This window comes from Sinocyclocheilus anshuiensis, unplaced genomic scaffold (genome assembly GCF_001515605.1).
Source record: "Sinocyclocheilus anshuiensis isolate Anshui unplaced genomic scaffold, SAMN03320099.WGS_v1.1 scaffold959, whole genome shotgun sequence".
Classification (NCBI taxonomy): domain Eukaryota; kingdom Metazoa; phylum Chordata; class Actinopteri; order Cypriniformes; family Cyprinidae; genus Sinocyclocheilus; species Sinocyclocheilus anshuiensis.
The window spans coordinates 114,940-129,919 of record NW_015542406.1 but is presented as its reverse complement, the minus strand read 5'-3'; the positions used below and the strand labels follow the sequence as shown (position 1 = coordinate 129,919).

Genomic DNA, 14,980 nt, shown 5'->3' with positions numbered 1-14,980 from the left:
AATAAACTGTGATAATGTGAGAAATGTTGAAGGTGTCTGAATAAATTTTGGTTTGACTGTATCTGTTTGATAAATTAAGTTAACCAACTAACATTATACATACCCTTTTGGTTTCTGTACCCAATATTTAAAAAATGTACAAATGCAATAAAAATATCGATATCGGTACTCGGTATCGGCAAGTACCAAAAATAAAAGTATCGGTATCGGGCGACTACTGGAAAAAGTGGTATTGGTGCATCCCTAAAAATAATACAACAATAAATTCCACAAATAAGCAACACAACTCCAGTCCATCAATTAACAAATTGTGAAGCTAAACGCTGAGTGCTTGTAATAAACAAATCCATCATTAAAGGGATAGTTCATCCAAAAATGAAAATTTGATGTTTATCTTCATAGATTTTGTTTCCATTGCCATGCATTATACGACTGATAGACTGCAACAGTTAAAGTTAAAAATCATCATATGTGTTCTACTGAAGAAACAAAGTCACCTACATCTTGGATGCCCTGGGGGTAAGCAGATAAACATCACATTTTCATTTTTGGGTGAACTATCCCTTTAAGACATTTTTAACTTCAAACCATTGCGACTTTCTACAAGTCGTCTATCCATAATACTGCTTTTTCAGGGAAAAAGCTGTCTTGTCTGAATCAGCTGAGAAATAAGCACAGATCAAGCACCATTTACAAGTGAAAAAAAAAATACATATGTGAGAGGACAACAGGGGACCTTTAATTGGAGGGAGCATTATTATGGATTATGGACTCATATTTTGGCAAGAAGCAACGGTTTAACTCATAACGCCTTGATGGATTTGTTTCTTACGAACAACAGCTTTTCAATTAACAAGTTGTATGGATTACTTGTGGCCTCTTATACTGATGGCACCCATTCACTGCAGAGGATCCATTGGTGAGCAAGTGATGTAATGCTAAATTTCTCCAAATCTGATGAAGAAACAAACTCATCTACATGGATGGCCTGAGAGTACATTTTCAGCAAATTATCATTTTTTGGGTGAACTATTCCTTTAAGTATGTGAAATGGTCGGTAATTGAATTAGCTCTCTCAACTGTGTTATTGCTACACATCAGTTTAAATAGCTCTCTATTTGCTGACAATAATAACCCTGATAAATAACCCTGCACCGCAGAACATAAATGCTTCATATCCCCATCCCTCCTGAGTTTGGATCCTCTGAGATGTATGAAAGTGGGAACTGAACAGTATTGCACCAAAGACATGTTTGAGATGTCAGTCTTGACAACAGTGTGTTCCATGAAGCATATTTTTAACAAGAATAAACCTTTTGTAGTGTTGGCAGATGTTTTGTGTCTTCTGCAGGTGCTGATGAATAGGACATCATGCTATAAATATCCTCCTGAATATTTCAGGGATATTTAGTACATTATTCAGTGAATATTGCTCTGTTGTTGTTGGTTTCGCATCAGAAATGTGTCTTATTGCTACTTATTCATTATTTTTAATAAGTGAATCCCACTTTCTATTATATCTATTTGTATGTATATATATATATATATATAGAGAGAGAGAGAGTGAGTACAAGTATATATATATAAAATATATGTAACATATCAGACTTAAAAAAACTAATAAAAATAAAACTAAACTGAAAAAAAAAAATCTAGTTCAAAATCTGAATAAAAACTATACTAGTATATAAATTATTCTTAAACAACACTGCTGCAAACTACGAAATAAAAAAAAATAGCATTGCATTTGTTTCCCTATTAGTTAATGGGTATCTTTCCTTTAAGTCTCTCATCGTACTCTCCTTCCAGTTCTATCGATTCTTCGTTTATCTGTCAAGGCTGCAGAAGGGAATCTAAGCCACATCAAATAAAGACTTTAATCTTCTTACACACCAGGGCAGATTAACACGCAGTATATGTGTCACCTCACTTAAAGAGACACTGTTAAAAACTGATGGAAGATAAACACTCATAAATCCAACAGATGGATTTCAGTTCAGATACTCCTGCAAAAATCTTCATGGTGATCCCAAACGGCCTGACATTTGGTGTCCATTCAATTAAATAAATAAAAAACTTGAAGGTTGTCAGGTTTATATATAACCTTTTGTTGTGAAGAATGTGTGTCTATGAAGGAAATCAAAAGAAAGCCTTTTTGCCCAATAGCGGTATAGCCTCTGATGTTGGAGATGGTCCAGAATTTAATTTCAAAGGCCCATGGTGAAGTATTGTGCTTTTCACCTTCATATCCACAATAGATCAAGCAGTTTCTTTATTTCAGGACCAGCTTAAGGTTCTATGAAAAAAAGCTTCGTGTCCATACTTTTAATAACTCCTTGGTTGAACTGCAGGTTGTAGCTCAAGAGGAGAAGGTAAAGCAAGGAATATATTATCAGAAACAGACAAACACAAATGCAATAAGGCCTTTCTGAATCAAATCTCTTTTTCCATAGAGTGGAAATATCACTCCAGCAGTCAAATGACTTATAGTCATCTTCTCTCCATTTTGCCCTAGATTTTTATAAATAACCAAATTGGGTCCATTTACATCTACACTATAATACATCCTCTTATTCTTATTTTGATGTGAATCCAAAAATGTATGAAAGAAAGTTAAATAAAAAAATTCTAGTGAATATTAACATAAAAAAAAAACATATTTCAGAGTAGATTCTGCATATACTCTACTGATAAAATATCTTAAATTCTATTCCATTAAAGAATAGTTCACCCAAAATTGAAGATTTGCTGAAAATGTACTCACCCTCAGGCAATCCAAGATGTAGCTGAGCTTGTTTCTTCATATGAAACGATTTGGAGGAATGTAACATTATGTCACTTGCTCACCAATGGATCCTCTGCAGCGAACGGGTGCCGTCAGAATGAGAGTACAAATAGCTGATAAAAACTTCACAGTAATCCACACGTCTCCAGTCCATCAGCTAACATCTTGTGAAGTGAAAAGCTGCATGTTTGTTAGAAACAAACCCATCATTAACACATTTTACTGTTGCTTTTGGCCAAAATATGAGTCCATAATCCATAATCCTCCCTCTCCCTACCTAAATCCATCCCTCTCACATCAAAGTTCACTAACATGTTTGTTTAGAACTGTTTTAGACTGTTTTCAGTTGTAAATGGTACTTTATCTGTGCATACGTCTCTCCTGAATCACTCTTCATGAAAACAAAATCAACATTATAGATACAGGACTCGTATTTTAGCCTGAAGTAATGGTTTGAATTTAAAAATGTAATGATGAATTTGTTTATTACAAAACACATCACAAGACATTAATTGATAGAATGCAGTCATTTTTAACAGCTGTTTAGTCTCTCATTCTGACGGCACCCATTCACTATAGAGGATCCACTGGTGAGCAAGTGATGTATTTAAAAAAACAATTTTGTATCTGTTTTGATGAACAAACAAACTAATCTATTTCTTGGTTGGCCTGAGGGTGAGTACATTTTTATACATCTTTTGAACTATTTAAAATTTTAGGTAAAAAATAACCATAGAGGCAAATCTGAGATTTTATGAAAAATAATTTATTTGCAGAATAAAATAAAAGTTATTTTGCCATTTTAAAAAATGATACGAAAAGTACACTGCTTCAATTTTTACCTGCAGTATAACAAGAATGATGTGCTATGAAGCTTTAGAGGAAATTCAAATAATGTAAAATCAGAAATTCATCATGAACAGTTTTTATCCCAAGGTGTCTTTTGTAAACAGCTCTATTTCTAATCTGCTAAGAACCCACAGTGCCATGTCTTATTGCAGTGAAGTGAAATAAAACAGTTTAATCTCAATCCAAAGCTGAAACACACTTTACATGATACATTATAATTGTATACAATTTCATTCTTCATCCAACCCATAAATACCAAGGCCCAGCCTGATCATCAGAACGTTATTTGCTCTACAGCAAGATCAGAGCACCACTCATGAATGACAACAGTCTTCTGCCATTTAATAAAAACACCTTTTCCCAATACTTCCCCTCTGATGTCAGTCATACTGTAGGTCACAATATTCCCAAAGTCTAGTCCCAAACATGCCATTGTTGTCATCTGAATAAAGAGGCATTCCTAAATTAATTAATAAAACTACAAATAATCAGTCTCACTCAGTCTTCATCATCCAAAACAAAATCAAATACACTCTCCCACTATTGCACAACTGTATAAAGAAGCTAATAATGTACTGTATCAATAATCTTTACAAATTAAGACATTATAGGCCTTAATAAACCATATAAATTAACAACAGCAGAAAGCAAATGCTGCAAAAAGCACTTAGAAAAAAACATCTCTCAAACACCCCTTTGAATGTTTTGAGAAATAATTGATATTGTTTTTATATATATAGTATAAAATTGCAGTATGTAGTATACAATAGAATTATATATTAGTATTAATAAACTGGTTGTGATGTACTAAATGATCCCCATAATAATAACGGACTGGGACGGGGATCGAGAACATAACCAGTATCAACCAGCCGGATGACTGATGATGACGAGTTCAACTTGTTGATCTTAGTTGTATATATAATTATTTTACTTGAAAAATTGTGGAAACAGTCATTTTGTGTATGACTTCAGCTAATGCACAGCTGTGTGAAGTTAACAAACCAGCTACACTGTCAGGCATTGAAGTAGACGCCTTCAGCTAACTACTACAACTTTTTACTGGCACTGGAGAAACACCTGTGAAAGTACTTGTAAAAACAAGATGGACCCAGTAGAAGAGTTTGAAGGAGTTTACAAGAAAGTCGGACACATCCTGGAATAAGAGACGATCCTTCAGTATAACGATGCGTGAATTAGCATGAAACCACTATAAAACGGACTCCATGTTTTCACACCACTCGTGATCCTCCAGGCTATATATAAATTTAGTCCTGTTGACTTGGCTCTGACTGCTGTCCTTTCCGAGACTGTCCAGATTCACGCTGGACGAGAACATTTCCGTGGGTGTAACGTATCCCTCATGGTTTTGAATGTATTTCTTGTAGTTTCTGCGCAAGCATTGCCAGGTGGTTGTGTAGAGGAGGAACGCCACGACCTTGAGGACGATGGCCATGCTGACGTACAGGTGCCGGTAGCTCACGTTGTCGTACAGCAGACAGGCGCCTTTGTCCCCGCACTCGGTGCTCCAGAAAAGGCATGTGGAATCGATCCCCGTGCCAAATATCAGAGGAGGAGGAATGAACCCTGAAAGATGGTTTTTGTATCATTTGAGATTTGCATTTTGAAGACAAAACTGACATTCTGATCTGCTTCTACACATTTTAGGTGTTTTGCAATATTGAGAGAATGGAGAAAGTCTTCATTTCCTGATTAATAAAGCAAGTTGAGAACTACTTTATGTATGACAAACAGCTTTAAAGGGATAGTTCACGCAAAAAATGAAAATTCTGGCATTAATTACTCACCCTCATGTCGTTCCAAACCTGTAAGTCCTTCGTTCATCTTCGGAACACAAATTAAATATTTTTGATGAAATCCGAAAGCACCATGACCCTGCATAGACAGCAACGTAACTACCACGTTAAAGGCCCGGAAAGGAAGTAAAGACATTGTTAAAATAGTCCATGTGACATCAGTGGTTCAACCTTAATGTAGCTACGAGAATACTTTTTGTGTGCGAAGAAAACTAAAATAATGACTTTATTCAACAATTTCTTCTCTTATTCAACAATGTCCTTACTACCATCCTGGGCCTTGAACGTCTATGCAGGGTCAGAAAGCTCGTGAATTTCATTAAAAATATCTTAATTTGTGCTCCAAAGATGAACGAAGGTCTTGCAGGTTTGGAAAGACACGAGGGTGAATAATTAATGACAGAATTGTCATTTTTGGGTGAGCTATCCCTTTAATTTTACTGTTAGAAAACTATTGCTTTTTTTGAACAGAAGTGGCAAATGAACTTGTCCTTGTTTTATGGCACTTTGGATTGCTTGCTAGGAAATTGACTCTGTAGTATGCTTATTTCACTGAAGCAAACAAATCACTCTCCACAATATACTGTGAAAGCATGTACAGTAGTTTGAGTTGTAATGTGGTTGTTCTGTGCTGTGATATCTCACCTAACAGTCGCAGTAGTAGAAAAAGAACTCCAAGAGCGTATGACTTCAGCTCTGGGCTCACAGTTCTAAAAGAGCAAGAAAGCAAGTCAACATATTGAGCACAAAACATGTTCATTATTCATACACATGACACACACACAGACACACACACACACACACACACACACACACACACACACACACACACACACACGTTCAAAGTGTCCCCTCAGATTTAAAAGAAAAAAAAATCTGATATACATATTTATCAGATGTATCATTTATTTATTTTACTTATTTATTACACTACCAGTTTGTCTTTTTAGGAAAATAATAATTTTATTTAGGAATGATGCATTAAATTGATCAAAAGTGAAAGACATTATAATGTTACAAAAGATCGCTACTTCAAATAAATGCTGTTCTTTAGAACTGTCAATTCATCAAAGAATACTGAAAACATATATCAACAAAAATATTAAGCAGCACACGGTTTTCAACATCAATAATAACAAGAAATGTTTCTTGAGCACCAAATCAGGATATTACAATGATTTAAAGAGTGAGGGAAAACAGCATTGCCATCACAAGAATAACTTACATTTTTAAATATATTAAAATAGAAGACAGTTATTTTAAATAGTAATTTTCAAGTAATTAATTAATAGTAATAATCAAGTAATTTTACTGGATTTTTGATCAAATGCATTCTTGGTGAGTATACAGTATATTAATGATAAGTCTTACAGACAGACAGACAGATAGATAGACAGATAGATAGATAGACAGATAGATAGATAGATGGATAGATAGATGGATAGATAGAATAAAAATGATTAGTTAAGTACTATAAAAGTACTAATATCATTCTTATCCTATGAGAATAAGGAAGTTTACACCACAACTACATAGAGGGAAGCTATCACTGGAATCACTTTCGGAATCATTTTTCCAGCTGATGGACAATAAAAACATTGACAGCCAAATCGATTTCTTTCTGCATTAAATAGCTTCAGCATTGATAGGTGCAGACGACAAAACTGCAGTGCATGCTTATAATAAACAATGCTATCATGGTTATCATCATAGTTATTGCTCTTGGTTTGTACGGGCCATAACATTGGAGCTCTGTTTTTTACTCTCATTTCAGTGTGTAATAAGTGAAGGTAGAGTCACCTGATGAGGATGATGACGGAGGGCGTCTGGGCCATGGCTCCGATCATACTGCAGGCACAGATCACACACAGGAAGGTGAGGAAGGCCTCCTGGCAGCCGGGACGTGGGCATTTGCCCGGCACAGCCGTGGCAAAGTCATTGTATGCGGAGATACATGCGCATCCCGTCATATTCTGAAAATAAAAACACGATCAAATAAGATTACACTTTATTTTAAGGTGTCCTTGTTACAGTGTAATGATACAGTTAAGTCCTGAGTAATATTAATTAACTACATGTACTATATGGTTAGGATTAGGGTTTGGCTGAGGGTTACTTGCATGTAATTATGCATCAGTTGTTATTATAATAGTAAGTATATGTAACTTGTGTAACAAGGACACATTAAAATAAAGTGTTACCTCAAATAACATTTATATTCTCCTCATAAAATAAATCTGCTTATAATTTTGCCTTCTGATATGTGCAAATATGACAGTAAGCATGATAAAGTGATTTTAAATCACTTAATATATGCTACCCTCGACCATTAAATTAAAACGAGGGTTTATTTAAAAATAAAAAAATGAATATGAATATTAAATGAGGGTTTAGTGGACTAGTGTAAAGTAAACGAGTCATTATGAGCTGTCTGAACGTGCTATAGTCAATTTTATCTACAGAGAACCGATGCACCCTCGAACCCTGGCAGAAACAGGCTCATTAAACCCACCAGTTGGTATATTCATGTGGTGAGCCAGTGCTCAATTACGATAATGGTTGTGACTGTTATCTTGGATTCATCTATTCCAGTTTGTACCATTCGCTTTGTATGGTAATGAGTGCAGAGGCCCATATTGCAGTGGCCATTAAGATGCCTGGCAGGCAGAGCGCTGTGTCCTTTCCGACATACTGTATATCTGGTGAGCGTTGTGGGCTTCGCTTCTAATGACCCACGCCGGACATGAGCTGTCCAGAAAATGAGCGGAGAGCCAGAGAAACAGACATACAGAGAGTATGTGACAGCGAAGAGGAAAGAAAGAGCGAGAGACAAACGTTGTTGTGTAAATGAGATGGGTAATGACCTGAGAGAGAGGAGGTGGAAGTCCGGTGCTGATGACTCTGGTGCAGCCAGCGAAACAGGAGGACAAGTAGGTCACACCGTTGGAGCCACAAACGGGGCTAACGGATGAAGTGTAGCAGTTACAATGACTCATGCAGGGGGCTTCCAGCCTCTGGCCTACTTGCAGTGTCCTATATACACACAAACACACATTCACCTGTTTGAAGCCAGTTCATTTGATATACTGAGTGTCAATGAGTTCATTTGATTTATCACACACAGCCCTGTTTGTTTAGCAGCTTAGATATGAGCAGGCCCAGATGGAACTGTTTGACTTTTGGGGATGGAATCGGTCCCAGTTTGGGGAAAAACCAATAGTGTGTGATGGTGTACACAGAAATATTGAATAAATACTGAATGAGTCTGTGTGTTGAGTCTGAACAAATTGGAGCAGCAGTGACATCTTGTTCTTGAGCAAACTGAATGACTTGAGACGGCTTGTTCATGAACAAACTGAATGAATGAAACATCTGCTGACCGACTGAACAAGAGGGGCATGTGAGTTTGTTTAGGTTGTCAATCTCATTCAGATTAGAATTATGAATGTGCAAAAATTACCAAAATCTGGGATTCACTGAAATGGTTTTCACAAAAATTGTTCTGCTAATAATATAGTTCTGCTAAAAAAAAGAAGAAAAAATGCTGAAAAAATTATAAATATTAAAAATAATAAAATATTAATACGTAATAATAATACTAAAATATGGGAAAATAGAAATTTTTCTTATCAATAATTAGAAGAATATTATATAAAAAATGAATGGTATTAAAATTAAATTATAAAAATAAAATAAAATCGGATAATAGGACATTTTCTGCTAATAATTGCCCATGAAAAACTGTATTACAAAAAAATAATAAAATTCATGTTAATTAATTTGTGTAAAAATCATGAAAATCTGAGATTCAGATTTTCACTAAAACTGTTTTCACCAAAAATGTTCTGCTAATAATTTGCAATGAAATAAATAGTGTTGCATTAAAAAGAAAGACAAATAATAATTAATTAAAATGTGTTAAACTAGTAAAAATGATTATAAAAATAGGGGAAAAATCTTATGCTAATAATTTAGAAAAACGATTTGTATCAAATTACTAAAAAATAATATAAAAAATAATAAAACATCAATAGTTCATAATAATACTAAAAATATGGGAAAATAGACATTTTCCTATTAATAATTTCATCAAAAATTGTAATAGAAGAATATTATATAAACAAATTTATTGTATTAAAATTAAATTATATAAAAAAATGAATAGGACATTTTCTGCTAATAACTGGCGATGAAAAACTATATTACAAAAAAATAAAAATTAAATTACTTTTAATTGTTTAAAAATGCATATATCCAAATATAATAAGAATCTGAGTGGTTCAATGACTTGCTCATAACACACAAAAATACACTCATTTTTGCCACCTACTGGTGTAATGACGAAAACAAGCAGAAAGCATCAGCAAATGAACAGATTTAAAACATTTAAGTCACTGAGATCAATCCAAATCCACAGCACTATGTGTGCAGATCTCTAAAGCAAAGATTCAATGTGGGCCTGGAAAACAAATTGGGATGTATAACTAATCTGTTCTCTCCTATTCCCTTGAAACACTCAATAAGAGAACCAGTGAAATCTATAAAATACTGAAGCTGGCTCATACACAAAAAAGACTTGTCATTCTCTAGCTTCTCTGCAAAGACATTATAAATGGCACAAAAAATAACAAGGCTGTGAGGAGAAAAAAGCAGCTGAGCCGTCCGTACTCGTTGCCATAGGCGACGGTCACCCCAGCGACAGGTCCTGTGTCACAGCCCAGGAAGAGGAAGGACACGTAACAGGCCGTGGAGATCAGATTGACCAGCATGGCCATTCGAATCGCTCCCAGAGCAGACAGGTTCAGCTTCTTCACCAGCAAACCTCCCAGGAATATGCCCAGACAGGCACACGGGATGGCCGTCATCCCTGTTTATGAAGAGAATATCCACAGAATTATGTGTTACAGTCAAGCTTTGCTGTGTACCTATATACCCTTTTATCTTTGTTCTTTTCTTTGTATTGCAGCACTTCAGATGTCGATAAATTGCTTTTGTTGTATTCCTCATTTGTAAGTCGCTTTGGATGAACTCTTTTGCTAAATAAATAAATGCAAATGTTATAATTATGAATTATAATTTATACTGTTACTGGGAAAGAGTCAAAGATAAATGTGTTAGGATAAAGTGAGTTTCAAAAGACTGAGAAAGTCTTGAAAATCTGGGAATCCAAATTTATTTCACTAAAAAATTGGTTTAACGAAAAATGCATAATTTGCAAAGAAATAAACTCTATGAAATGAAGAAATGGACAAAATATACACATTCACATTAGACAAATTTTCTGTGAATGATATGGAAAAAATGATTTGAATTAAATTAGTAAAAATAATAACAATAAAAATACAGTAAAAATAGACAAACTGCTAATATTTTTGGAAAAAAAATACAATTTGAAAATCATTAGTAATTAACACAAAAAATAGGGGGAAATCTGCTATAATTTGCAATGAAACTGTATTAGAATTGTTTTTTTTTTTTAAATAATCATTTTAATTGCATTAAAAAGTTTCATTTGATTTTATTTGGTTTCATTCCTGTAATAATTTGCAATGAAATAAATGCTATTGAATTAAAAAAAAGACACATTTTAAAAACAGATTTTCTGTTAATAATTTTGAAAAATTCTAATAAATTAGAATATAATACGAAAAATAAGGGAAATTGACATTCTTGTTAATAATTTGCAATAAAAATTGTATTAGAAAAAAATGTCAAATTAATTGTAATTACAATTAACATTAAATTAGAAAAAATAACAAAAATAGGAAACACATTTTTGCTAATAATTTGCAATGAAAAATGAAATGATTTGAAAATGAAAAATAAGACAAATACATTTTCTACTAAAAATCGGCAATGAAAAAGAACAGGACAAACAAATAGATTCTGTCAGACTTTTGGAGCTCGTTGTACATGTGTAAGTGTGTGTCTACAGTATGTGTTTTATACACACCCAGCAGCTGGTTAGCAGAGGTGGTGGTGAGGTTGAACTGCTGCTCCAGATATTTGCCCAGGAAGGCAGCAAAGCCAGCGACAACAGCAATCTCCATACAGGCAGCTAAGACAATACACGTGAACACCGGGTTTGACAGCAGGTGCTTGGTCACCTTGGGAATAACTGGAGTGGAAAAGGAAGCGACAGAGTGGAAGAGAGATAGAGAGCTCAGTGACTGAGCCCAAAATACAGAGTAATGACAGACTAGTCTAGTCTATAGCATTCAGTTAAAGTTAAGATTGACGCTTGTTAGACTTGAATGAAGAAACAGATGATTTATGATGCAATCAACAGACATTCACCCCCTAACTTCCTGTTTCTTTTCTAAAGTGCTGCTGAAACATTCTGAGGAGCCATCATTTTGATTGATATATTTGACAGATGTGTCTGAAACATCACGATGGAGACTGCTTTTACACCAGATGGTAAAAGTTGGACAAAACAGCTGCCTGCATTATTGTTGCACAGAGTCTTGTGTGTTTGCCTTTAGCTTGTGCTGCCATGGCTTCTTTGCTGGTAATGCATCACGTTAGCTAGCATGTAATCAGATCTTACATGATTGATGGATGCTGTTGTACAAAATGAGAGCTTTACAAGTATAGTACAATTCCAGCATAACAATTACTCTATTTACAGACAAACAGACGAGAAACAAGAACGGCAGTATGAACCCGGAGAGTGACAGTTAGCATGCAAAAAGTCTTTCAGGCTGAAAGCTTTAGTGCTTCTTCATGTTTGGCTGGAAACATATTTAAAACCTTGACTCTAATAAGCAGATCCAGATGGAAACTTATGTTTTTTTTTTGCACATTACTCCAAATTAAATATGTTTTTATTAATAATCTTTTAAATCAAATCAATCAAATTTTGAGCCCCTCTCACTGCTACAAAATGGCTTTTTTTAAACAAAAACATAAAAAAATGAAACCAGATAATTAACTTGACCAGAAACAATGTATAAAATTGACAATTTCATGCATAAGTCTTAATATCTTGCAGTGTTGCTTCTTGAGCAAATTTATCTTTAAAAAAAGGCACACAATATAAATACTCTTATCAGCATGATTTTTGATGCTGCTCTAAACACCAGGCTGTATTCTGTTATATAATAAATAATTTCTTACCCTAAACTTTGTAGTAGTATTTAGTATTATTTATATGACATTTACTAATATTTTTCAATCAGTTTTTATCTTTTTTATAGTCAGTTTTCATTTATATTTTAATTTAAGTTTTAGTCATTTTATTAGGCTATGAGCTTTTGTCATTGTTTTTGTTTTGTTTTTTATTTAGCTTTAATTTTTATCTTTATTTAATTTCAGTTTTAGTTTCAGTAATTTTAGTACTACTTTTAATTTGAGTTAGTTGCCAAAGCAACTTTTTACATTTTTAAGTGTTTCATCTAATATTTATATTTTATTGTTATTTTAGTATCATTATAGTTTTATAGTATTAGAGGATACTATTATAATTTTGTTAATATTTTTAATTAGACTTCATTATTTTTTTGTTGTAATTTAAGTTAATTTAATTTTTTTATTTTAGTTTTAGTTATTTTTTAATACGTCTATATTATATGTCTGTCTTTTTTTAGTTTTAGTTTATTTAATTTTAGTTATTTTAGTATTTGAACTTAAACTGAATAAAAAAATAATATTTTATTTTCTTTTAAATTCAAGTACTAAAATTACCAAAATGAAATAAACCAAAAATCACCACAGACATATAATATATTCAGTTAATGATTTCTGTTTCCAAGTAATTTTTTAAATGCTGAAACATAAGTGGATGTGGATGTGTAGACGTTCAGTGGAAATCTGCTGAGTTTCCAACAAACTCCTGCGGGTGCAGATTCCATGTGGGCCTGCTAATAAGTACGACTTAACTCTAATTGTCTAATTGCCTCCTCGGTGTACCATTAAGTATAATTAGACTTGCGATTAGAGGAAGATGTCCGGTACAGTTTAAACAGATTTAAGCAGATCAACCCTTCAATTTAACATACACGCAATCAAGAAAAAGACCCACATCAGGTGTTTGTGTCTAACATTTGTCCTTATTCAAAAACAAGTGTAACCGTATTCAGCTAAAGCAGACTAATCTCAATAAGAATACACTGAACATCATGGTGGATTTGGAAGTCATAGATTCAGTGAAAAGAAGCGTTTAGCGGTTGTGTAACTGTGTATATTGACTAGAGCCAGTTACTGGCACAGAGACCTCGGAGATGCTGGCAGCAGGACAGACTGTTGCTGTTGGGCTGGTAGTTCTGCGGGACTCCATTGCTGGGCTTGGATTTCTCATAATCCTGGGGTAAAGAGGAGGGCAGCATGGCCTGTTCGCTCTCAAGACCTCCCTCCACCTCCTTGCCGGGCAGAGACTGGGGGAAACCAAACATGAAGAGGGCTGAGAAGAAGAGTAAGACACCGCAGAGGAGAAAGCCACCCCACCATGCACCGATCCAGCGGGGGTCATCAGGAGTGATGTTCAGCTTAGCTGAGAAAAGCAAACACAGGATGGTAAATACATGAATAATGTGTAGCAGAATCATGCACGTGCACACATAGACATCAAAGGGGGCTTGAGCACCTGCCCTTTTTCTTCCTCGAGGGAAAGTGCCCTTTTTCTGGGGATTTTTTTTTTTTATTATTTTTTTTATAAATTAATATATGTATATATTAGGGGTTGAACGACTTCTGATTTTTTTAAGTCGACTTTTATGTGATGAAAGTCGAGTCGAAGTCGACTAGTCGCTGATGACGTCATTAATGAACAAATAAGCCTGAACCTGGAGCTGAGACTCAAACACCTTTTGCACAGCTATGGCAAATGACACAGCGCTGCCCACATGGCTGTTGCTCCTATAACAGCTTTTTTATCAGTTCTTTTGTCTTTGGGTCGATTTATTTCTCACAGATTTCTGCTCATTCTAAATACGTGCACACATAGACATCAAAGGGGGCTTGAGCACCTGCCCTTTTTCTTCCTCGAGAGAAAGTGCCCTTTTTCTGGGGATTTTTTTTTTTTATTATTTTTTTTATAAATTAATATATGTATATATTAGTGCTATGGCAAATGACACAGCGCTGCCCACATGGCTGTTGCTCCTATAACAGCTTTTTTATCAGTTCTTTTGTCTTTGGGTCGATTTATTTCTCACAGATTTCTGCTCATTCTAAATCAGATACAGATTCATTCATATGAATGTATTAGTTCCAAAAGGCAATTATAGTTAAATTGTCTTGCTAACATCCATGACTCGTGAGAGCTAACATGTAAATCAGCTAAAGTTTAGCTAAGGCAATAGGAAGTCTAGTTTAGACCAGTGCGCGTTCTTTCACTGCATGATTTAGTTTATTAAAATGCATTTAGAATGATCACAAAATTCAAGATATGGGGGCAGAAATGTATATATGTATATCATTTCATATAGTTAAAGGGTTAGTTCACCCAAAAATGAAAATTAGCCCATAAATTACTCGCCCTCAAGTCATCCTAGGTGTATATGACTTTCTTCTTTCAGACGAATCCAGT

The 14,980-nt window shown here is 34.4% G+C and overlaps 1 protein-coding gene across 1 annotated transcript in view; it reads right to left on the bottom strand.

Moving 5' to 3' along the window:
* Positions 1-3,562: 3,562 nt before the first annotated feature.
* The window catches only part of slco3a1a (solute carrier organic anion transporter family member 3A1a), a 56,936-nt gene continuing 45,518 nt past the window's right edge, over positions 3,563-14,980 (bottom strand). Inside the window, exons 4-10 of the mRNA XM_016492272.1 lie at positions 13,667-13,942; positions 11,405-11,569; positions 10,120-10,318; positions 8,316-8,484; positions 7,252-7,424; positions 6,097-6,161; positions 3,563-5,221 (exon numbers count right to left, since the gene is read on the bottom strand). Of these exons, the coding sequence (XP_016347758.1) occupies positions 4,845-5,221; positions 6,097-6,161; positions 7,252-7,424; positions 8,316-8,484; positions 10,120-10,318; positions 11,405-11,569; positions 13,667-13,942 (1,424 nt within the window). The 3' untranslated portion in view covers positions 3,563-4,844. The remainder of the gene's footprint in view (positions 5,222-6,096; positions 6,162-7,251; positions 7,425-8,315; positions 8,485-10,119; positions 10,319-11,404; positions 11,570-13,666; positions 13,943-14,980) is intronic.